The 25,705-nt window shown below is 49.8% G+C and overlaps 1 protein-coding gene across 1 annotated transcript in view; it reads right to left on the reverse strand.

Moving 5' to 3' along the window:
• The window catches only part of LOC147120554 (von Willebrand factor D and EGF domain-containing protein), a 403,257-nt gene that overhangs the window by 101,066 nt on the left and 276,486 nt on the right, over positions 1–25,705 (reverse strand). The window contains exon 19 of the mRNA XM_085986654.1: positions 13,955–14,092. Within this exon, the coding sequence (XP_085842780.1) occupies positions 13,955–14,092 (138 nt within the window). The remainder of the gene's footprint in view (positions 1–13,954; positions 14,093–25,705) is intronic.

Below are 25,705 nucleotides of genomic sequence, written 5' to 3' on the forward strand. Positions count from 1 at the left end.
TGCTGGGGCTTTTATGACCGCTTCAATTTTTTTCAGGTGACTTATGCAACCCTTCCTCGTTAATTATGTGGCCACAATACGATATTTGTTTCTGGAAAAATTCGCACTTGGGGCGATTTGCTCGTAGGCCCCGTTCTCTCAACCTAGTGAGCACCTGCTCCAAATTGGCAAGGTGCTCGTTGTCGTTTTCTCCTGTTACAAGAATGTCGTCTAGGTAGCATTGAGTCCCCGGAATCCCTTGGAGGACTTGCTCCATAGCTCTTTGCCAGATAGCTGGAGCTGATGCTGCTCCGAAAACCAGTCGATTGTACTGGTACAGGCCTTTGTGTGTATTTATCGTGAGATACTTTTTAGAGGCCTCTTCAACCTCCATCTGTAGATATGCCTGAGCCAAGTCAGATTTGGTGAAACGTTTTCCTCCGGATAGTGAGGCGAAAATATCTTCTATCCTCGGAAGAGGATACTGTACCGTGTGAAGGACCGGGTTTACAGTCACCTTGAAGTCCCCTCAGATGCGAATTTTTCTCTGTTCTTCAGATTTATCATTATTCAATGTTTTCTTCATGACCGGGACGATGGGTGTTGCCCACTTGCTCCAATCTATCTTGGATAATACGCCTGCCTTTTCCAAATTCTCCTGCTCTGCCTCGACTGCTGGACGAATTGCGTATGGCACTGGCCTTGCCTTAAAAAACTTGGGAATTGCCGCATCTTCCACTTTTATTGAGGCGGTGACGCCTTTCAAGGTTCCTAGTTCCTGTTGAAACACTTCCTTGGCGTTGGCCAAGATGTCTTTTAATCGTTCAGGTATGACGTCATCATCATTTTTTTTCTTACTAGTCACCGTCAGTGCCTGAATGGAGTGCCAGTCTAAACGTATCTTCCTGATCCATTCACGTCCCAACAGCGGTGGACCACCATCTTGCAGAACGTATAAATACAACTTCTGTATTTCCTTGCCGTTGTATACAATAGGCACCTTTATTTTCCCTTTGGGGTATACTTTCTGCCCCGTATATGTTTTCAAGATAATGGATGTGTCTTTCAAAGGTATATGCAGAAATAGCCGCTCGTAATCCCGTCGACTTATGACGGTCAGAGCTGATCCTGTATCTAGCTCCATTTTAACTGGGGACCCCGCTATCGTGAGGGTAACCCAAATGGTCTGGTAATCTTCTTTGGCAATTACATTATGTAATTTGAGACAGCTTAGTCTCTTGTTTCCGGAGTCGCTATCGCTCTTCTGGTCTTCGGAGCTACTGTCCGTCATCATTTGTACCTTTCTGTACTTTTCCTTATTGATTTTTTTCCTGTCCGTGGATTTTTTGTGTCCAGATCGGCATACACGTGCAATGTGTCCAATCTTTCCGCATTGCCTGCATGCTTTGTCCTTGAACCAGCAGTCCCTCTAGTCATGGGTGGATCTGCCGCAGCGATAACATCTCTCGAAACCCTGTGTCATTTCATGGGTGCCGAAGTCCTGTGGCTTTTGCTGTATCTCTGCAGCTCCTCTTGCGGCTGCTTCGTATGATACAGCCACACTGAAAGCCTTGCCCAGTGTCAAATCGTTCTCAGAAGGTAGCCTTTTCTGTGTTCCTTCACTTAGGAGACCGCAGACAAATTTCTCTTGAAGAGAATCTGCCAGTCCTGCCCCAAATTGGCAGTGCTTTGACAGCTTCCTTAATTCGGTGAGGTAATCAGCGTTACTTTCATTCTTGTGCTGATTCCTCTTGAAGAATTTGAATCATTCTGCTATCAGCAGCGGTGTTGGGTTTAAGTGCTCCTGTAGGGTATCAACAAGCTCCTTAAAATTCTTGTCTTTTGGTTTGGCTGGAGTGATTAAGTTTCGTAACAGCCCGTATGTCCTTGCGCCCATTAGATTTAGAAGTACTGATGCCTTTTTATTATCTTCTATTTCATTTGCTGTGCAATATACCTCCACTCTTTCCACATATGTGGTCCAATCCTCTATATCGCTATCGAAAGCATTAATATTGCCAACCTTAGGCATCCTGAAAAAAAATGGTGCCTCCCACGCTTTCCTTTCTTCCCTGCAGAAAAAAATGGTGCTTCCCGCGCTTTCCCGCCGCTGCTGCTGCTGACAACGCTGTTCTCCGCGGTTTTTATTTACATAGGTTTTTTTTTTCAATCGGTGGAGACTCGTTCCCGCCGGACTCTCTGGGACTTTTCCCTCCTTCTGCTTGGTCCAAACGCCGACCTGCTTTGCAGCGCCGGCCGTCTCCTGAGTGCTCCCCCCCTCTGTCTCTGTTTACCTCCGCCTTCGCTGCTCGGCTCCGCTGCAGAGCCAGACGATGGAGCCCCAGCCCGCCGCCCAGGAAGGACCACTGCAGTACCTGCCACCAGCTCGGCCAGCCGGTGAAACCACAGCCTTTCCCTTTTCTCTTTTCTTTCTTGTTTTTCTTCGACTTTCGTCTGAGGAATCGATCTCCTTGACGTGCTGCCGAATTGCAGGTAAGTCCGTTTCCAATTCGTCGCCACTGTTATATCCGTGTGTTAATGGAAACACGGAATGCAGGAGTAGGTTTCACAGGTGTTTACTGAACAAAGTCTGGAGGTGAACTAACAGATACAAGACACTATACAGGCTTATATAGCCCGAGTGGCCATTACCGGCATTACAGTATACAGGGGCTCTTAAAGGCACATACACCACAATTAGAAAAATAGATAACAGTGTGGTGGAGCCACTAAGAGACTCAGAACATTTGAGAATAATCTCTTTAACTGCACTGTAGTGCAGCCACGTACTGCACCTTTAAACTGTTTAACTATACTGTATGTACCTTCCTATACTCTGCGTGATGACGTCATGACGCCAATCACGTGACCGCCAGTGGCACGAAGAACGCGATGTCGTCATGACGTCAGTTTCCAGAACCTTCCAGCAGTCTTCGAGTGCCTCGCAGCCTGAACAGACCTGTATACATCTTCTCCTGTAGTTTACTAGTTAACTTCGTTGTTATTAAACTTTGTTGTTTTGATTTACTGAGTCGAACTGCAATTATTCAGATAGGAACTACCGTTCCTACATTGGTGACCCCGATCTCGTCGAACAACTTTCGTTGATTTTCAAGAATGAACACGAATGCCGTCGCCCTCAAACTTCCACAGTTCTTGGAACAACAGCCATCAGCATGGTTCTTCCAGGCAGAAGCCCAGTTCTCAATCCGAGAGATTACAGCAGATTCGACCCGTTATTTTCACGTGGTCTCCGCTCTCGACAGCACCACGACCTCGTGGGCCGTCAGCCTCCTGGGCAATCCACCAGAAGAGGGCAAGTATGAGGCTCTTAAAACTCGTTTGCTACAGGTGTTTGGTCTCAATAAGTCGGAGCGCGCACGCAGGCTTATTGCTATGCCCGGCCGCCTCGGGGACTCAAAACCTTCTGAACTGATGAGCCAGATGCTCACTCTTTTGGGTTCGGAGCCCCAATGTTTTTTGTTCAGCGAACTTTTCCTTAACCAGCTACCAGAACCGGTTCAGACGGCCCTGGCCAATTCTCCGATCATGGACTGTGTAGAATTTGCGGCTGAGGCAGACAAGTTTTTTACTGTTGCGCAGCAGTATTGTGCAGCCACGAGGCGCCCTTCCCCCACGCGGGCGCAGCCCAGCCCTCCTTCTGCAGGCTGGTGTGCATACCATGCCCGTTTTGGCGCCAAAGCTCGATGCTGCCGCCCGCCCTGCAGTTTTTCGCCAAAAAAAAATTCACCAAGCCCGCGCCCTTCGGCAAAACTGACTGGGTCTAAAAAAAAACGTCCACTTCACCATGGCGGTTGGTTCGGCGGGAAAGCTGCTGTACATCACGGATTCCATGACAGGGTGACGATTTTTGTGCGACACTGGATCCCAGTGCAGTATTCTGCCAGCTTCAAGGCTTGATCTGCAATCCGGCGGGCGCGGTCCACCCCTCGAGGCAGCTAATGGCGCGGATATCCGCACGTTCGGAAAACGGACAGTCAATTTAACTTTCAGCGGTCAGAGATTTGTTTGGGACTTTATTGTTGCTAAAGTTTCGCAGGCTATCCTGGGGGATGATTTTTTCTGCTCCAACGGCTTTCTGGTCGACGTCCAACACTGCCGACTCATAAATGCGTCCACTTTCCACGCACTGCCGTGCCATCGCAGCACCACCATGTCCTGGTCGATTGCCTGTACGCTTGCAGCACAGGACGGGTTTACGCGCCTGCTCGGGGAGTTTCCAGAGCTCACCAGGCCTACTTTTTCGGCAGCAGTCACGAGGCACGGAATGGTGCATCACATCACGATGAAGGGACCGCCGGTTTATGCCCGGGCATGTCGGTTGGAACCAGGCAAGCTCGCAGCGGCAAAAGCCGAGTTTCGCACCATGGAATGCCTCGGGATCGTCCAACGCTCCAATAGCCCTTGGTCCTCCCCGCTGCATATCGTCCCCAAACCAGGCGGTGGCTGGCGACCTTGCGGGGATTACCGACGTCTAAATGAAGCCATTACACCGGACAGGTATCCAATACCTCATATCCAGGACTTTTCGGCCCATCTGGCTGGAAACTCCGTTTTCTCCAAGGTGGATCTCGTCCGTGGCTACCACCAAGTCCCGGTACACCCGCAAGATGTCCCCAAAACGGTGGTCATCACACCGTTCGGACTTTTCGAATTCCTCCGAATGCCTTTTGGGTTGAAAAACGCAGCGCAGGCCTTCCAACGGCTCATGGACTCTGTGTTACGAGATTTGCCCTTTTTGTTTACTTGGATGACATTCTCATCGCCAGTAGAAATTCGCAGGAACACCTGCAGCATTTGCGCACACTTTTTGCCCATCTCAGCCAGCACGGCCTCATCATCAACCCCGCCAAGTGCCAGTTTGGATTATCCAGCATCGATTTCCTGGGACACAAGATCACTTCGGACGGCGCCGTCCCACTAGCTACCAAGGTAGAAGCAGTTACAGCATTCCCACGGCCTCACACAGTCAAATCCCTGCAGGAGTTTCTGGGGATGGTGAATTTCTATCACGGGTTCGTCCCCAAGGCAGCCCAGTTGATGCAGCCGCTGTACGAAGCGCTCAAAGGGAAGTCGGGAAAGGACGCTATCACTTGGACGCCGCCGATGGACCAGGCATTCCTTAACACCAAGGCGGCATTGGCAGACGCAACCATGCTTGCTCACCCGTTACCGGGCGCGACCATCGCCCTCACTACAGATGCCTCCGATTATGCTATCAGGGCGGTTCAAGAGCAATGGGTCGATGGTGCGTGGCAGCCGTTAGCATTCTTCAGCCGCCAGCTTCGCAAGAACAAGCAAAAATATAGCACTTTCAACAGGGAGTTGTTGGCCCTGTTTTTAGCCGTCCGACACTTCCGTTTTCTCCTAGAAGGGTGTCCGTTTACTGCATTTGTGGACCACAAGCCACTTACGTTCGCAATGGCAAAAACGACAGAGCCTTGGTCAGCCCGCCTGCAGCGCCACCTCACCTTTATATCCGAGTTTACGACGGATCTAAGGCACGTGTCCGGCAAAGATAATCTCGTGGCCGATTGTCTCTCCCGTTCTCCAGTCCAGGCAGTCCACCTGGGTATCGATTTCGTTGGGTTGGCAGAAGAGCAACTGGCAGATCCCGAAGTACAGGCATACCGGACCACGCCTTCCAGTTGGCAGGTGGCTGATGTTAAGTTCCAGGCGGCGGGAACCACGCTTTTGTGTGACACATCCATGGGAGTGCCCAGGCCCATCGTGCCATTGGAATGGCGTAAGAAAATTTTCCAGGCCATACATGGTTTATCGCACTCAGGGATGCGTGCTTCACAACGGCTAATGTCCCGTAAATTTGTCTGGAAAGGAATGCATTTGGACGTCCGGGACTGGACTAACCGTTGCGTGGATTGTCAAAAAGCAAAAGTTAATCGTCGTGTCAAAGCTCCACTGGCTGAATTTCCGGTGCCAGAACGCCGTTTCGACCACGTACACGTGGACTTAGTGGGTCCTCTTCCCGTTTTGCGAGGTTTCACACATCTCCTGACGGTAGTGGACCGTACCACCAGGTGGCCAGAGGCGATCCCATTGAGTGCTACTGCTGCATCAGACGTCTCCAGGGCGTTCGTTTCATCGTGGGTAGCTCGGTTCGGGGTACCATCTGACATCTCCTCTGACAGAGGCCCACAATTTACGTCAGAGTTGTGGACAGCAGTCGCACAAGGTTTGGGTGCCAAGCTGCACCGCACCACCGCATACCATCCACAAGCGAATGGCCTGTGCGAGTGGTTCCATCGGTCGCTCAAGGCATCACTCCGGGCCAGCTTGCGTGGTTCCAACTGGGTGGACAGGCTCCCCTGGGTGTTACTAGGCCTTCAAACAGCCCCCAAGGATGATCTCCAGTTTTCATCGGCCGAGTTAGTCTACGGCCAGCCGCTTCGGGTACCAGGTGACTTTATCCCTTCACACACGGAATCGTGGTCTGTGACTCAGCAGCTCCTCTAGCATTAGGAGGTGGCCAAGAATTTCCTGCCTATTCCAACCTCGAATCACAACCTACAGAGGCCTCACGTCCCGGCAGAGCTCATGAGCTCTGAGTATGTTTTTATTCGGCAGGACGCTCACAGAGGCCTGTTAAAACCACCTTGTGCTGGACCGCTTCGTGTCATCTCATCGGGTGAAAAATTTTTCACGGTGGACGTCGATGGCAAACCAGATACCATCTCTATCGACCGACTTAAATCGGCCCATCTCGATCGGAGTGAACCAGTCGTTGCTGCTCAACCACCTCGCCGTGGTCGACCTCCGTTGAACGCCGGACCAGCTCGGCACCAGCCCGCCAGTGAACCGCCTGCATCGGTTTCCACGTCACCTACACTAGCACCTCTTGTTTCCTCTACGCCTGTCGTGCCGCTCCAGATGCAGCCAAGAACTGACTCATCCTTCAACGCTCCATTCCCGCTGCCTGAGTTTCGCCGTCGCTCAACCAGGCTTATCAAGCCTCCTGTTCGTTTGACACTGTCTGTTAAAGAGCATTCTGGGGGCGCGCTTGTGGCGGAGCCACTAAGAGACTCAGAACATTTGAGAATAATCTCTTTAACTGCATTGTAGTGCAGCCACGTACTGCACCTTTAAACTGTTTGTTAACTATACTGTATGTACCTTCCTATACTCTGCGTGATGACGTCATGACGCCGATCACGTGACCGCCAGTGGCGCAAAGAACGCGATGACGTCATGACGTCGGTTTCCAGAACCTTCCAGCAGTCTTCGAGTGCCTCGCAGCCTGAACAGACCTGTATACATCTTCTCCTGTAGTTTACTAGTTAACTTCGTTGTTATTAAACTTTGTTGTTTTGATTTACTGAGTCGAACTGCAATTATTCAGATAGGAACTACCGTTCCTACAACAACAATAAAGAAGTAGGCTCACACTGTGTGCGAATTAAGAGAAGTGACCGAAAGCTTGCTTCAAAAGAAGAGGTCTGAGGTTTTTAAAGGTAGAAAGAGAAGTGGTTACTCCTCCTAAATTCTGCTTCTTTGGCTTGGTGTCTGCTTTACCTTGTGCCTCTGTAAAGTGCCTTGGAGCATTTTTCAACATTAATGACACTATGTAAATGCAAGTTGTTATTAAGATGTTTATAAGGATCATGATAAAATGCTATATAAATGTAAGTCTTTCTTTCTTTGTAAAATGCTTAGCTTTCTTGTGCCTGACTTTAGTAATAAAATAACACTGTAATGTTTTGGGCAGGAAGAAACCAGTGGATCAGGGAGTCTATCCTTCCAATTTTCTTTTTAGGTTCCTAACTGTGATTCTATATTTAAAAGCCCCAAATGTTATTTACTACCAAGAATTCATCTAGTCCTTTTTCTAAATCTTCTTTGGTTTTCTGTTCCACCAACCTCACTGGAATTCAATTCCATACATCCAGGGGGAAAAAATGACTCCTAGATTTCTTATTTTCTTTGACACCCTTAACTAAATCATGGCCCCCGTTCTTGAAACCTGCATTCGGCAGAATTACTTTTCTGGATCTAATTTCTCGATACCTCTGAAAATTTGAAAGATGTCTAACAAATTCCCCCTCATAACCTTCCTCTTCTCAAAAGAGTAAAATCCAGGTTAGGCAATCTTTCTTCACAGCCCAGCCCTCTATGTTCAAGAATCAGCTTTATAGCCCCCTCTGGACTCCCTACAATTAATCAATATTCCTTCTGTAATATGGAGACCAAAACTGAACATAATACTCCAGATGCTGTCTCATCAAGGCCAGATACAACTTGAAAATCAACTCCTTTGACTTATCAGTCACACCCTTAGCTATACATCTCAAAAATTTCCTTTCTTCATTGCCAGTAAACATGAATCAATGACCTAGCCACCGAACCCCTTAGATCTCTTTACGGTTCTATTACCTCAATCACTTTACATAGGAAAATAGGTATTGCTAGACAAAAAAAGACCAAGATCCATCTAGTTCGCTTTCTACCAACCTGGTAGTGACATGATTTTTTTTAATTTGTTCATGAGATGTGAGCGTTGCTGGCAAGGCGAGAATTTATTGCCAATCTCGAATTGCCCTCAAGAAGGTGGAGGTGAGCCGCCTTCTTGAACTGCTGCAGTCCGTGTGGTGAAGGTACTCCCACAGTGCTGCTAGGGAGGGAGACCCAGTGACGATGAAGGAAAAGTGGTATACTTCCAAGTCAGGATGGTGTGTGACTTGGAGGGGAACTTGGAGGTGGTGGTGTTCCCATGCGACTGCTGCCCTTGTCCTTCTAGCTGGAAGAGGTTGCGAGTTTGGGAGGTGCTGCCGAAGAAGGCTTGACGAGTTGCTGCAGTGCATCTTGTAGACGGTACACACTGCTGCCACGGTATGCCTGTGGGGGAGGGAGTGAATGTTTAAGGTGATGGATGGGGTGCCAATCAAGCAGGCTGCTTTGTCCTGGATGGTGTCGAGCTTCTTGAGTGTTGTTGGAGCTGTACTCATCCAGGCAAGTGCAGAGTATTCCATCACACTCCTTACTTGTGCCTTGTAGATGGTGGAAAGGCTTTGGGGAGTCAGGAGGTGAGACACTCGCCACAGAATACCTAGCCTCTGACATGCTCTTGTTGCTACAGTATTTACGTGGCTGGTCCAGTTAAGTTTCTGGTCAATGGTGACCCCCAGGAGGTTGATAGTGGGGGATTAGACGATGGTAATGCCGTTGAATGTCAAGGGGCGGTGGTTAGACTCTCGCTTGTTGGAGATAATCATTGCCTGGCACTTCTGTGGCGTGAATGTTACCTGCCACTTATCAGCCCAAAAGCCTGAACGTCGTCCAGGTCTTGTTGCATGCGGGCATGGATAGCTTCATTATCTGAGGAGTTGTGAATGGCACTGAACACTGTGCAGACATCAGCGAACATCCCCATTTCTGACCTTATATTGGAGGGAAGGTCATTGATGAAGCAGCTGAAGATGGTTGGGCCTAGGACACTGCCCTGAAGAACTCATGCAGCGATGTCCTGGGGCTGTGATTATTGACCTCCAACCACCACAAGCATCTTCCTTTGTGCTAGGTATGACTCCAGCCAGTGGAGAGTTTTTCCCGATTCCCACTGACTAGGGCTCCTTGATGCCACACTCGGTCAAATGCTACCTTGATGTCAAGGGCAGTCACTCTCACCTCACCTCACCTCTGGAATTCAGCTCCTTTGTCCACATTTGGACCAAGGCTGTAATGAGATCGGGAGCTGAGTGGTCTTGGCGGAACCCAAACTGGGCATCAGTGAGCAGGTTATTGGTAAGTGCCGCTTGATAGCACTGTCGATGATACCTTCCATTACTTTGCTGATGGTTTGAGAGTAGACTGATGTGGCAGTAATTGGCCAGGTTGGATTTGTCCTGCTTTTCGTGGACAGGACATACCTGGGCAGTTTTCCACATTGTCAGATAGATACCAGTGTTGTAACTGTACTGGAACAGCTTGGCTGGAGGCGCGGCTAGTTCTGGATCACAAGTCTTCAGCACGACAGCCGGGATGTTGTCGGGGCCCATAGCCTTTGCTGTATCCAGTGCGTTCAGCCATTTCTTGATATCACGTGGAGTGAATCGACTTGGCTGAAGGCTGGTTTATGTGATGGTGGAGACCTCAGGAGGAGGCCGATATGGATCATCCACTTCTGGCTGAAGATGGTTGCAACCGCTTCAGCCTTCACTTTTGTACTTACGTGCTGGGCTCCACCATCATTGAGGATGGGGATATTCATGGAGCCTCCTCCTCCTGTTAGTTGTTTAATGTTCCACCACCATTCATGATTGGATGTGGCAGGACTGCAGAGCTTTGATGTTATCCGTTGATTGTGGAATCTCTTAGCCCTGTCTATAGCATACTGCTTCCGCTGTGTTGCAGCTTCCCCAGGTTGGCACCTCATTTTTAGGTACACCTGGTGCTGCTCCTGACATGCTCTCCTAATTGAACCAAGATTGGTCCCCTGGCTTGATGGTAATGGTAGAGTGTGGGATATGCCAGGCCATGAGTTTACCGATTGTGGTGGAATGCAATTCTGCTGCTGCCCCACAGCTCCTATTTCTGTTCTGAATCTAGCACCGTGGTCGTGCCACACAACGGAGGGCGTCCTCAGTGTGAAGACATCGTCTCCCCAATAACTGCCATCACAGAATCACAGAAACCCCACAGTGCAGATAGAGGCCATTTCGGCCCATCGAGCCTGCACCGACACATATCCCACCCGATCCCCGTAGCCCCTGCACCAACACATATCCCACCCTATCCCCGTAACCCCATGTATTTAATCCCCCTAACACTAAGGGTCAATTTATCATAGCCAATCAACCTAACCTGCACATCTTTGGACTGTGGGAGGAAACCGGAGCACCCGGAGGAAACCCACGCAAACACGGGGAGAATGTGCAAACTCCACACAGACAGTCACCCGAGGCCGGATTCGAACCCGGGTCCCTGGCGCTGTGAGACAACAGTGCTAACCACTATGCCACCGTGCGCCATGGACAGATGCATCTGCGACAGGTAAGGAGGAGGTCAGGTCAAGTAGATTTTTCCCTCAAGTTGGTTCTCTTACCACCTGTTGCAGGCCCAGGTCTCGGACTCAGCCAGTATTGAGACACACTTGGTGATGGACATTGAAGTCCCCTAACCCAGGGTAGATTCTGTGCCCTTGCTACTCTCTGTGCTTCTTCCAAGTATTGTTCAACATGGAGCAGTACTGTTTCATCAGCTGGTAGGTGCTAATCAGCAGGAGGTTTCCTTGCCCAATGCTTGACCTGAAGCCACGAGACTGCATGGCGTCCGGAGTCAATGTTGAGGACACCCAGGCCACTCCTTCCCGACTGTGGGCCTATGGGACAGGACATGATAGTGATGGAGGAGTTTGGGACAATGGCAGAAAGGTATGATTCTGTCTTGACTAGTCTGTGGGACAACTCTCCCACTTTTGGGGCAAGTCCCCAGATGTTGGTGAGGAGAACTTTGCAGGGTCAACTGGGCTGGGTGCCATTGTTGTGTCCGTAGCCAGTGCAGAGGTCAATGCCGGGTGGTCTGTTTGGTTTTATATATTCGTATCATTGTGTTTCGTAGCCGTTTGCTACAATTGAGTGGCTTGCTAGGCAGATTTCCTTTTCCTAAAGGACATTAGTGAACCAGATAGGATTTTACGACAATCTGATAGTTTCATGGTCACCATTACTAATACTAGCTTTTTATTCCAGATTTATTTAATTAACTGAATTTAAATTCCCCAGCTGCCGTGGTGGGATTTGAACTCATGTCTCGGGATCATTAGTCCAGGCCTCTGGATTACTAGCCCAGTGACATTACAACTACGCTACCGTTCCCACTATGATATACTGATAATGAAATTGTTGACTCATCATAGCAATCAATTATTGCGCTCAACATTCTCAAGTCTTCTACGTGATCTCATGACTTTATACTAACGTGTGTTGAATTCCATCTGTCCCTGTCTGGTCATTGACCTAACCTGCCCAGATCTGTTTGACTTTTCGCTCATTGGTTAGCATCGTCAGCCTCTGCAACTACTTTGGCGTCAGCCACAAAATTAAGACATTAATATACCACCCTCGAAGGCATTTATAAAAATTATAAACAACAGCGACCCCAACACAAACCCAGTGGTACTCCATTGGCAACTGGTTTCTGCTCTGATAACTGCCACCCGCCACCATCTTTTTCTGCCTACTTTTCAGCCATTCATCAATCTAATCTAACAATTTGTCATCTATTCCATGTAAATTATTTTGTTATGGGGTACTGTCAAATGCCTCTCTGAAGTCCATGTAGATGACATTTACTGCTATCTACCAGGGGGGAGAAATTCAGTATCGCCCCATTTGGGGCGCAATTATTGGCCGGGCGCAAAGATTAGTGCCTGGCACTAATTATCACCTCTGACTGCAAACTTGGCTTTTATCGCCCCTGGAGGTGATTGGAGTGCTAAATCAGGCGCTTCACACCTGTCTTAAGGCGCAAAGGCCGAGGAGCGAGGCGCTACCTCAGAGTGCTGGCGAAGCTCATCTGATGTCAGTCAGCAATGGAACACAGACACAATGGCACTGGCCAGTTCTTAAAGGGAGGGTTGATCTTGCTCTCCATCCACATCCTGCTCATTGCAGCCTTGAATCTCGGCCTGGAGAAACCTGTACATCAAATTTGCTGGAAAGAACAATGGAGAGGTCCAGGGAAAGAGCTCTGAGTGCAGCCCCCACAGTCTCTTCTAAATCGATACAAGGAAGGGCAATCAAAATGAACCTGCAAAGTGCTGCGCAGTACCCAAAACTCCTTCACACAGCATTGAATCTCGCCAGAAGTCTCTCTCTCTCTCTCTCTCAGAATGCGTGGTGCAAAAATGTCACCAACAAAAAAAGGCAGGAAGCGGCTGCCTTTAAATAGTGCTCCCCCAGTCCCTTCCTGACTGCAAAACGCTCCTCAACCTGTCGTTGCTTGCGGCAGGCGGTAAGGCAGGGGGCGCCACTCAATATCCGGTCCGGGGCGCTACCGGGGCGTTGCACACTCGACTGACGTCACGATCTGCCGGCGCAGGAGATCGTGGCGGTACTGTTTAGCGCCGCCGCAAAATGTCTAATTAATTTCGTGAGTGGCGCAAACATCGCCGTGCACAGGCACTAGTTGCTTTGCGCCCCATTAGCGCCCTCTTAAGGCGCTAACGAGAGGCGCAAACCAACTTAATTATTCCCCCCAGATGTTTTTGGTTCAAAAAAATCCAGTAAATTGGTGAAAACACAAACCACCCTTTCTCAACCCATATAGGCTCTCTCTAATCATCCTCTGTCCTTCCGGATGATCTCTTACGCTATCCCTTATCAAAGTCTCAACGCTTTCCCTACAATCAAGGTAATGCTCACAGGTCTGAGACTTCATCCCTTCCCTGTTTTACAGGGCTTACATTCTCTACTTCCCATTGTGATGTTCTGATTTGCTTTGAAAGATATTGAGGAGCATCTGCAATCTTCTCAGCCATGTCCACTAAGACCTTTGGATGGAAAATGTTAGACCCTGGAGGCTTGTTTATCTTAAGTTTTCTTAACCTATCAAATATGCCCCTTTGTTCCAATGATAACGCTGAGTCTCTTGCCCCTTGTTATCCATTTGCTAACCACTGGAAGCAATCTTTCACTATTTACCCTCTCAAAAAACCTTTTATAGTTTTGAAAATATCTAATTTTGTGGGAAGAGTTTAATTTCTCACTATTCATATAACTCTGCACAGAATAGCCTTTCAAAGTTCTGTGCAGATGCTGCGCAGATGTATTACATTTTATAGGCTGAAGAAGAAATAGCAGCCAATCTAAATTACAATAACAGCTATCACATTTATATCATGAATTTGATTACAGGAACCAAAAGAATTTGGATGGCACTTTGCCGATAAAAATGTCAGCTCTTTGTGAACTTCAATTAATCAGTATAATATGATACTCACGTTTGCAAGATCGACCATCACCCTGCATTTTGCCTGGGCAACTTCCACATTTGTATGATCCATAGCTATTGAAACAAGGGACTCCAGGAAAACATGGAGTTTTCTTGCATTCATTAACATCTTCTTGACATGCAAGTCCTGCAATACAATATAGACCAGATGAGAAACTGAGTGTTTGACAAAATAACATATGGAAACAAAACTGATTCTCTCCCACCAAGAAAATTCACCAACTATAATTTTTACATTGACATACAGTTTATTCAAGTCAGTTATTGGGTTAGAATAATAGTAGAACTTGCTGGAAATACATAGGGCTGGAATTTGTCAATGGGGAGCTTTTGGAGGTGGGACTCCCACTTTTTGGGTTGTAGTCCCGCCTCCATCGACTTGTGGCCAACCCACGCTATTTTCCCTTGATTGACCTTGTTAAGCCCACCCAGTGGGCTCAGCAGGCCAACTAAGGGACACCTGGTTACTGGTGACGTCAGCGATTGACATTTCATCTGTCAAGAGCTTTTGACAGATGAAAAATCAGCGTTTGACAGCTCTGTGAAGCTGTGAAACGCTGACAATCTGTCTTCTAACTTGAGTCCTTCTACTCAGACTCAGTTAGAGAGCTCTCCAGACCAGAAAGCAGAGGCTGCAGCTTTTGACAGTTTAGCGGCCATTCTGCTTTCTGTGCCGATGAACTGAGGGACTCCCGAGAACTGAAGGAAGGAAGCCTGCAGGGGAAAGTAAAGGTAAGTAAAACTTATTAAAACACTTTACACTTACCTCACACACTTACCTCTGTACACATGCACCCATCACTCACCTGCACAACAGACATCTCGACACCCTCCAACCCCTTCAGACCGACGGTCCGCCTCGCTAACTTGGCGTGGTTTGGAGCCGTCGGGAAGCCCACACTTCAGGGCTAAAAATAGGGATTAGGCAAAAAACTGCCTGTTAACTACCTGTTAACAGGCAGTTAATTGGCACTAATCCCCTTCCCGCCTCGGGGAGGTGGCTCCCAGCACAGGTCGAATACCCGCCTCCTGGGACATTGGCACGGAGACGGATCCCGCCCCCCGATTCTGCAATTTTCCCACCACTCCCGCCTCCAAACCTGCCTCCTCGGGGCTTGGAAATTCGAGCCCATAGTATCTGTAAAGAGAAAAGATAGGGGGGGAGAAATTGAGTATAGCCCCGTTTGGGGCGCCAGCCTCGCTAGGGCGCTAAAAGTAGCGCCCCGGAAACATTCGCGCCCCCACACCGGAAATTGAGTGGTTGCGCCCCAAAGGGAAGCGCAGTGCTACTGGAGGTGCCCCGCATCCCTCTTGGGGTGCTGCGAGTGAGTATCGTGGCACGTCACGCTGCGGTATTGCAGGCCTTCCTCCCCTTCTTAAAGGGGAGGGGCCTTGTGCAGCGTGATCTGGGGCCCAGCTGGGCCCCCGAGGATCGGGAGTGCAGGCAAAAGAGCCTGGCACCGAGGAGAAGTGCTGGGCTCTTGGAGCGCAGCCGGCACTCTGCGGGGGGGTTCAGGAGGCCGGGGACGGGAGCGCAGGCAGATGGCCAACAACAAAAATGGCCGCCCCGCACCTCGCCTTTAATTTGCGCCTCCCCGGCCGCAGGTACGCCACCCTGACCCTGTCGGACATGGTGTCCGGCGGTAAATCAGGGGGCGCTGCCGAATATCGTGGCAGGGGCGTCAGCGGGGCGCTGCGCTCACCGATTACGTCATCGGCAGCGGAGCAGCGCTAACGGTTAGCGCCACCACTAACGTCCCACAGAATTTAGCGGGAGGCGTGGGCAGTGCTGCGCCCGGGCGCGAGTTGGCTTGCGACCCACTTAGCGCCCTCTTAAGGTGCTAACGGGTGGCGCAGCCAACTGAATTTCTCCCCCAGGTTGTGTTGCGTCTATTTAGAACTCATTTGGTCGTTGTAGCTAGTGTGACTCCACTCGTCAGAGGGTTTTATTTGGTGAAACAGAAGCAAAATACCAAGGATGCTGGAAATCTGATATAAAAACAGAAAATGCTGGAAACACTCAGCAGGTCAGGCAGCATCTGTGGTTATACTTGGTGATTTCTTCATCTATTTACTCTTAACTTGCATTTGCTCCAAGTAGCTCCTGATCATCAGTGATTATAACCTTCACCTAAATTCCATTACCCCTCGCCGCTGATTACTTTACCCCAGCTCTATAACCTCATGCAGTGCTACGTCCCAGCCTGTGCGCTGCAATTTTCCAACTCTGGCGTCCTGTGCATCCCCCTCTCACTCTCTGCTTCAATATTACTTGCTGAGTCTTCAGCAATCTTAGCTCTACTCTCTGGAACTCGTTCTTTAAACCCCACTGATTCTTCTGCTGCCTTTAAAAGCCATCATAAACCTTTCAACCATGCTTTCAATCACCTCTCCTAACTCTCCTCTACTACTCGGTTTCTCCTCTATTATCTTGGAATGTCTTCATTGTTGGAGACAATACTGAAGTTGCAGTTGTTGTGGTACAGGAGCAATTGAGTGCTCCCTCAAATCCCCCAGTATTCTTACTTGTCATTCATGCTAAGAATCAAAAACTAAAGTTACTCCGGGGGGGGGAAACAGAGTTTGTCCAGAAATGACTTCGAAGTTCCCATTTCAAGGGCTGTATTTTTCTTTGTGAACATAGCTTGCCCAAAATGATAACTATCAAAGTGTCTCAATTTAAACTGCAAGGAAACTTGACACTTAAAATGGGAAATTTTGAAGGAAACTCTTAAACCTGCAAAGGTTTATAATAGCAGATTCCAAGCAAATACAAAGAACTGCCCTGTACTAATCAGGTACATGGGAGGAACTGCTGGAACACAGCACTCTGTAATACTGGCCCGCTCATACTTTTCTCTGGTGCAATTTACACCAGTTATTGTGTAATGTTCTCACACTGACAGGACATGGCAAAGAACGATGAACATCCACTTCTGATATTGATGCTGACAGCAAAGATCAGTCAACTTCGTCCAGCTTCTCATCAGCTGAATTCCTTGTGTGGCTCCATAACAGAGACATGCAGGTAATTACACCTTAAGGAGGTGCAAGCTACCCATTTAACACCTGTTTCTGCCCAAAATAACTGGTGACACTGTAATTGATAATACTGAAATGGTTTGCACTATTTATCTGATTTAAATGTGGGCAGTTTAAGTGGTGGGGGCTGTACTTTGTTTTCCTTTATAGATTTTCCATCATGTATCATCCCCATTACCTATAGTACATTTACATTCCTACCCATCTTGAGCTAATGATAAGGCAGGTTTTAGCACAGGTCTGTGCTAATCAGGCAGCTTCCTACAGTAAAATGTTAACTGATGTGTCTGAACATCCAACCTTCTGGAGCTCAGATTTGGAAGCTACTGTTAGAAACAAATACCTCAAAATATGGCACTTAACTCAAGCGGTGTAGAAATCTCCCATCCACTTTACAGTTGCCATTTTGGGCAAGTTTTGTAAATATTACAAGTCTATAGGCATTTCCCTGCGAGTGTGTAAATATAAATTGATGCAGTGTGATGTGCCTCAATAATCCCGAGACTCGATGTTAGCGGAACAAAACAAGGCTTTTATTAACTTAGAAGATAACACGCAGTGGAGAGAGGTATCTTCCATCTGGAGCTCTGCAGTACTGTATGTGAGGCCAGGCTGAGCTGGCTTACATAGAGGCCAGGTATGGGCGGAGCCCTACACACAACACATTCCATACATTCCAATATATAATACAATGGTGAGGGGGAAACCTGAAACCAACCACAGTCACAGGCAGTGATGAATGGAATATTTCATCACATTCACCCCTTCTATAGATTTAGTCTGTTCGGGGGTTTGGTAGTCCTCTGCGACTGACGTGGCTGTTGTGGTGTCGCGGGTGTCGGCTGGGTGTCCCCGGTGGCCTCCTGGGTCTCTGCCGGGGGTGCCGCCAGGGTTGTTGAAGGGGTAGTTGGTGGGGGTGCCGTTGGTCGATGTTCTTCCGGGGGTGATGAAAGAGTAGTGGGTGGGTAAGAGTTGCTGTGGTCGTTGTTGCTGCTATTGCCGTGGTTGTTGTCGTTACCGGCTGGGGCGACGTCTTTTATTGACACGGTGTCCTCCCTTCCGTCGGCATGCCGGACATACGCGTATTGGGGGTTGGCGTGGAGTAGGTGCACTGGCTCCACGAGAGGGTCCGTCTTATGGCCCCTCACATGCCTTCGCACGAATACCGGACCTGGGGTGGAGAGCCATGACGGCATGGATACGCCTGAGGTGGATTTCCGGGGAAAGCTAAACATTCGTTCATGAGGCGTGGCATTAGTGGCAGTACACAATAGCGACCGTATCGAATGGAGCACATCCGAGAGGACTTCCTGCCAGCGGGAGATAGGGAGGCCCTTGGTCCTTAGAGCTAGAGTGACTGCTTTCCATACTGTCCCGTTCTCTCGCTCCACTTGACCGTTACCCCGGGGGTTGTAGCTGGTGGTACGGCTCGTGGCGATACCCCTGGACAGCATGTACTGGCGTAGCTCTTCACTCATGAAGGACGCCCCCCCTATCCGTGTGGATGTAGCTCGGCATACCGAACAGGCAGAACAGGCTGTTGAGGCATTTAATGACCGTGGCGCTGGTCATGTCTGGGCAGGGGAAGGCGAATGGGAACCGGGAGTATTCGTCCACAATGTTCAGGAAGTAAACACTGCGGTCGACGGACGGGAGGGGGCCCTTGAAATCTAAGCTGAGCTGCTCAAAGGGCCGTGTAGCTTTGATTAAGTGGGCTCTATCTGGGCGGTAGAACCGAGGCTTGCACTCAGCGCAAGTGCGGCAGTTCCTGGTCAGAGACCGAACTTCCTCAATCGAGTAGGGTAAATTGCGGGGCTTTATGAAGTGGAACAGCCGCGTGACCCCTGGGTGGCAGAGGTCGTTGTGGAGGGTCTGTAGCCGGTCCCCGGTGGCGCTGGCACACATCCCTCGTGAGAGGGCATCTGGGGATTCGTTAAGGGCCCCTGGCCGGTAAATGATGTCATACTCGAAGGTGGAGAGCTCGATCCGCCACCTAAGAATCTTATCATTTTTGATCTTCCCCCTCTGTTTATTATTGAACATAAACGCTACCGACCGCTGGTCGGTAAGTAGGGTGAAGCGTTTGCCGGCTAGGTAGTGGCGCCAGTGGCGCACTGCCTCCACGATGGCTTGGGCCTCCTATTCCACGGAGGAGTGTCTGGTCTCGGGCCCTTAGAGGGTCCTCGAGAAGAAAGCTACGGGCCGCCCCGCCTGGTTGAGGGTGGCCGCCAAGGCAAAGTCAGACGCATCACTTTCCACTTGAAATGGAGTGTTCTCGTCCACTGCCTGTAGCGTGGCCCGCTCAATATCCTGCTTAATGCTTTTGAAGGCGGCGTGGGCCTCAGCAGAGAGCGGAAAAGAGGATGCTTTCAAGAGGGGGCGGGCTTTGTCGGAGTAGTTGGGGACCCATTGGGAATAATAAGAGAATAACCCCAGGCACCTTTTCAGGGCTTTGGGAGTGTTGGGCAGGGGCAGCTCCCGTAGGGGGCGCAATCGGTCGGGGTCTGGTCCGATTTCCCCATTCTCCACCACGCTGCCCAGTATGCAGAGGCGCGTGGTGTTGAAAACGCACTTGTCCTCGTTGTAGGTGAGGTTGAGTTTTTGTGCGGTTTTCAGGAACCTCTCGAGGTTCGAGTCGTGATCCTGCTGGTTGTGACCGCAGATGGTGACGTTGTCGAGGTAGGGGAAGGTTGCCTGCAAGCGGTGGTCATCGACCATGCGGTCCATCTCCCTCTGGAAGACCGAGGCCCCATTCGTCACCCCAAAGGGGACTCTGAGGAATTGGTAGAGGCGTCCGTTCGCCTCGAAGGCGGTGTACGGGCGGTCCTCTGGTCTGATAGGGAGCTGGTGGTACGCTGACTTGAGGTCGATGGTGGAGAATTGGGCGATTTGGTTCACCATTTCTGATATGCGGGGTAGCGGGTAGGCGTCTAGTTGGGTGTACCTGTTGATCGTTTGGCTATAGTCGATCACCATCCGTTTCTTCTCGCTACCCCTTACCACCACCACTTGAGCGCGCCACGGGCTATTGCTGCATTCAATAATGCGCTCTTTCCGGAGCCTGTCTACCTCGGTCGCGATAAACCGCCTGTCCTCCCAGCTGTACCTCCTGCTTTTGGTCGCTATTGGCCGGCAGTTAGGGGTAAGGTTCGCGAATAGCGAAGGCGGCTTTACCTTCAGGGTAGCCAGGCCGCACACTGTGAGGGGCGGCTGGGACCCACCGTACTTGAGCGTGATGCTTTGGTGGTTGCACTGGAAATCCAGGCCCAAGATCACGCTCGCGCATAGATTCTTCATGATTAATACTTTAAAATTATCGTATACCGTCCCGTTAACGGACAACTGTACCGTGCAGTAACCCAGAATGGTCGATGTCTGGGTTTTATCAGCCATAGAGATGGTACCCCGAGTAGGGACCACCTTTAGGGAGAGTTGTTGTGCCAGTTCAGGGTGGATAAAACTCTCCGTGCTTCCACTGTCAATTAAACATTTAACCCGGCACCCGTTTACCTCGATGTCCACCATTGATTTGGATAGCGGGTGGGGCCTGGTCTGGTCCACTGTGACCGATGCCACTGTAGGGCCCTGATCGAGACAAGATGGCGTCCACGCTGTCTGCTCACAAGACGGTGGACCCCACGAGGTCGGGCAAGATGGCGTCCAAGATGGCCGCTCCCACGGCGCACACGCGGCGGTGGCGGGTTTTGGTTTTCCGGCGGGGTTCCCTCTGCACACCTTCCCGAAGTGCCCCTTCTTACCGCACTTAAAGCAGGTGGTGCCTTTCGCCGGGCACAGGTTTCTGGTGTGCTTTGGCTGCCCGCAGAAGTAGCAGTTGGGTCCCCGACGCGTCGCGGCTGTCATAGGGCTTCTGGGGGGAGAGCGGGGCCCCGACGGTGTCGGGCTGCCGGGCGGGGAAGATGCCTTCCAAGATGGCGGCGCCCTTGGTGCACACGTGGCGGCGTGGACGGCGCGGGCTGAAGAGTAGGCGTCCGAGTTTCTCTGGGCCACATCCAGGGATCGCGCGGTGTCCGCAGCCTGTTTCAGGTCCAATCCCGTTTTTTCCAGCAGTCTTTGCCGGATGTAAGTGGAGCTGAGGCCTGTGATAAAGGCATCGCGAACAAGCTCGTCGGTGTACACTGCGGCTTTTACATCTTGGCACTTGCAGTCTTTGCCAAGCATTTTCAGGGTGCCTAGGAACTCCTCCACCGATTCCCCAGGTCGCTGTGCGCGAGTGGCGAGCAGATGTCTAGCATACACCTCATTCGTAGGCTGCTGGTAATGCGCCTTTAAGATGTCGCAGGCGGCCAGGTACGTGTCGGCGTCTTGGATGAGGGGGTAAACCCGGTGGCTTACCCAATTCCGCAGAATTCCGAGTTTCATACTCGCAGCGTCCGTAGCGTCTTTGACGGCTGCGGAATTGTCCAGGAAGAATTCCATACACATAAACCAGTGTCCGAAGCGTGCTGATGCGTCCGGAGCATGCTGATCCAAATCCAAACGTTCGGGTTTCAGGAGTTGATCCATTGTGTTGAAAAATAAGTTAATAAAATTGATGTGCCTCAATAATCCCGAGACTCGATGTTAGCGGAACAAAAGAAGGCTTTTATTAACTTAGAAGATAACACGCAGTGGAGAGAGGTATCTTCCATCTGGAGCTCTGCAGTACTGGATGTGAGGCCAGGCTGAGCTGGCTTACATAGAGGCCAGGTATGGGCGGAGCCCTACACACAACACATTCCATACATTCCAGTATATAATACAATGGTGAGGAGAAACCTGAAACTAACCACAGTCACAGGCAATACAATGGTGAGGGGGAAACCTGAAACCAACCACAGTCACAGGCAGTGATGAATGGAATATTTCATCACACAGTGCTCATGATGCATGATTTACAGAGTTTCCGTGGTGTATTGATGCCCATTGCAGCGATAAAAAGGATAATCAATGAGAGGCAGCAGAAAATCTGTGATGTACTAGCAGGCCTTCCACGTACACTGTCCACAATTGCAGAGACAATGGAGGAGTCCAGCTTAAGCATGAGTACATTGATGTCGCATTGCAAAGATGTCTTTTTCCATGGATAAATTGGACAACTCCATGCAACATCAATCGCAGCAATCAAATGAGTCCATGCAGGCCTTGACCACAGCCGTGCAGACTCTCAATGGCACCATGTCTGGCACCTTAAATAGGATGATAGACACCTTAGCCTTGGCCTTACAGCGTGTCATTGATCTGCTCCAAGTTGCTCCCCTGCAGAGTGGTAGAAATGAAGTACAGCTGGCCCATGCGAGGGATGATGGCATGGAAGAGGGGACTCCAGTCAAAGCGCTCTCACTTCCCACCCGTTGCCCCCCATCTCACCTGACATGCTATTTCCTCTCCCGATGGCCGAGTCTGCCCCTGCACAAGTGCAGATGGAGCAGTCTTTGGCAGGGCCCCAACAGGCTCAATACCTAGAGTTCGGTGGCCACGAGCATCTCAGCAGTCAGAGCAGGGATCGGAGCAGCCTGCTGAAGCCACAGGGGTTGCATCACGTAGGAGCGGTAAGAAAAGGAAGGGAAAAGCTTTGTAGTTCAACAAGGGTATGCACATGAGTGTTTGAGAATGTGTTATGTTGTTAAGTTTCCATTATTTACTAGAATGGCATAACATGTATTACATTACACCATTTTCCCATGTTGCTTGGTTCCTGGGTGGCAAGTCGCCTTTTCAGTTGCTTGTTGATGAATGGGAAGACATGAAATGATGAGGACCAATGAGGAATGTGCAATGGGTGGATGGTTGGTTTAAGGTTGCTTTGTGTAAGTGGGATTGGCAGGGTGGGGTGGGGGGGTCGTGAAGAAAGAGTGTGGCCGCTGAATGCGATTGTTACATGGGACCAGTGGTAGTGCCTAACTGAACCTTTCAGCTAGAAGGGAATCCCTGCCATCCCGGGCAGCAATGTGAGTGGCTGATGCAGCATTTTCATCCTCGTCCTCCTCTTCTTCTTCATTAGAATCATCCGCAGATGATGTGTGCTCAGCGATGTGTTTCTCCTGCAGCTCCAATCGTCACTGCTGCGCAATGTTGTGCAGAACGCAGCACACCATGATCATTCTGGAGACCCTCGCTGGCTAGTGCTGAAGGGTGCCTCCAGATCTATCCAGGCACCTTGATCGCTTGCTCAATGAAACAGGTGGTCATATCGCTATCGTTGTACCACTCTTGGGCTTCACTGTTCAGGATCCTCACGGGTGTCATCAGCCAAGTTTGAAGGGGGTATCTTTTGTCTCCCTGCAACCACCCCTTAAGTCTGCTTGCACGTCCAAAGAGCTTGGACTGCCACAGGATGAAAGCATCATGGTACCTCTCCGGGAATCTGGTATAAACCTTTCCTTGTGGTTGCACACCAGCTGCACATTGATGGAATGGAACCCCTTGTGGTTTATGAATACTCTTGGTTGACCTGGGGGTGCGTGGATAGCCATGTGTGTGCAGTCGATGATACCCTGCCCCTGTGGGAAGCCAGTCAGAGATGTAAACCCGAGTGCCCGCTCATTCTGGCTAGTGTCATCACAGGCGAAGTTGACATAATTGCCGGCCCTGGCAAACAATCCATCAGTCACCTGCCTTGTGCATTTATGTGCAGCCGACTGGGAGATCCTGGATATGTTTCTGGTAGCGTCCTGGAAGAATCCAGAGGCAAAAAAGTTGAGAGCGGTGGTCACTTTCACAGCTACTGGTAATGCATGGCCACCTGGTCCAGCAGAGAGCAGGTCTTCTAGGAGGCTGCAGATGTCTGCCACCATTTGACGTGACAATCTCAGCCTCCGGAACCACTGCTCTGCCGAGAGGTCAAGGTAGCTGAGCCTCTGTCTGTACACCCTGTTACGTGGGTAGTGCCTCCTGCGACCTCGACCCCCTCTTCTGCTTCCCTCTCTGCTGCTCCCCTCCCCGCTCACCACCTGCAAGTCTCTCCACAGCAGGCTGTTGCTGCTGGTGATGGTTATTTTGCTCCTCGTCCAAGGTCCAATCTAAAGCAGCCATGGTGCCATCTATCCTGATCTTATGAGGCTCATTACCTGCAAAATCCACAAATAAGCCTCTCAACACAGGTACTCTCAACAAATCCTTTCTCAGTGGGAGGTAAGAAAGCAGCTGGGAGCACGGAGTATTTATTGATGTCCATATTCATGACTTTTAAGCAGCCCCATGAACTGCCATGCAATCTTCTCACCTCCCTTTCAATGGCCACTTTCAGAAAGCCCGGGAAACCCGTGCATGTGATGTTAAATTTAAATGCCGGTCAAAATCTCGCTGAAATTGCCTAATTTAAATATTATAAGCAGTAACCTGCCTCTCTGGATGGGGATACACACACGCATCGAAACGCGCATGAGTTAAATCCACAAGCCGGCTCCCGGACGCTGTGCCATTTTCGCTGATTTTAACAACTCTCCTAAACCCCAACAAACACGCTCTTTACTATTAAAATGCCCCCCAGTGTCTCTGTGAATTGGGTTTGGAGGAGGTAGAATGCCTCTGTATCTTGGGCAGGGATGGTATATGGGAATATGTATGTTGAGGTAATTTATGTGAGTACGATGCTGGTTCACATTATAAACCACAGGTTTGAGAGGGTGTTAAAATTTTAATGCCAGTGGATAATCAGAAGAAATTAAACTAATTATTTGGGCAAAGGGTCCAATTATCTTTTGCAATTTCTAATTGCTAGGAGGCAGACTTAGGAGTTGTCATATGGCAGTTACACTCAAATTTGGTCTGGCTGGAAAGCAGCTTTGGTGCTTTACTGCAACAAAATGTTTCAGATAAATTCAATGGAGCTGGCATCAGTTCAGAATTTAGTCCTGGGTGTAAAACCACCTGGAGGAAATTGCATCAAACCACTTCAGGTTCACTTTGGCTGCAGTATAACTGCAACCAATATGATGTCAAATTTTACACTTTAAAATTTAAGTTTTAAATCCCCACACATCTGCATCTGATTGTCCGTAAAGTTTTCCTGTTAGATAACAGCCAGCAAGATAACAGCTCAGACTCGACGGGCCAAATGATGTACTCCTACATAGGATATGTGATGGAAGATGTCATCGACATGGCTATCAAGTGGCACTCACTCACCAAAAACCTGCTCACTGATGCCCAGTTTGGGTTCCGCCAAGACCACTTGGCTCCCGACCTCATTACAGTCTTGGTCGAAACATGGACAAAGGAGCTGAATTCCAGAGGTGAGGTGAGAGTGACTGCTCTTGACATCAAGGCAGCATTTGACCGAGTGTGACATCAAGGAACCCGAGTAAAACTGAAGTCAATGGGAATCGGGGGTAAACGCTCCACTGGCTGGAATCACACCTAGCACAAAGGAAGACGGTTGTGGTGGCTGAAGGTCAATCATCACAGCCCCAGGACATCACGGCAAGAGTTCCTCAGGGCAGTGTCCTAGGCCCAACCATCTTCAGCTGCTTCATCAATGACCTTCCCTCCAACATAAGGTCAGAAATGGGGATGTTCGCTGATGACTGCACAGTGTTCAGCGCCATTCACAACTCCTCAGATAATGAAGCAGTCCATGCCTGCATGCAACAGGACCTGGACGACATTCAGGCTTGGGCTGATATGTGGCAGGTAACATTTGCACCACAGAAGTGCCAGGCAATGACTATCTCCAACAAGCGAGAGTCTAACCACCGCT

Source organism: Somniosus microcephalus, chromosome 4, assembly GCF_052327205.1.
Source record: "Somniosus microcephalus isolate GS21.2 chromosome 4, FLI_Smic_1.0, whole genome shotgun sequence".
NCBI lineage: Eukaryota > Metazoa > Chordata > Chondrichthyes > Squaliformes > Somniosidae > Somniosus > Somniosus microcephalus.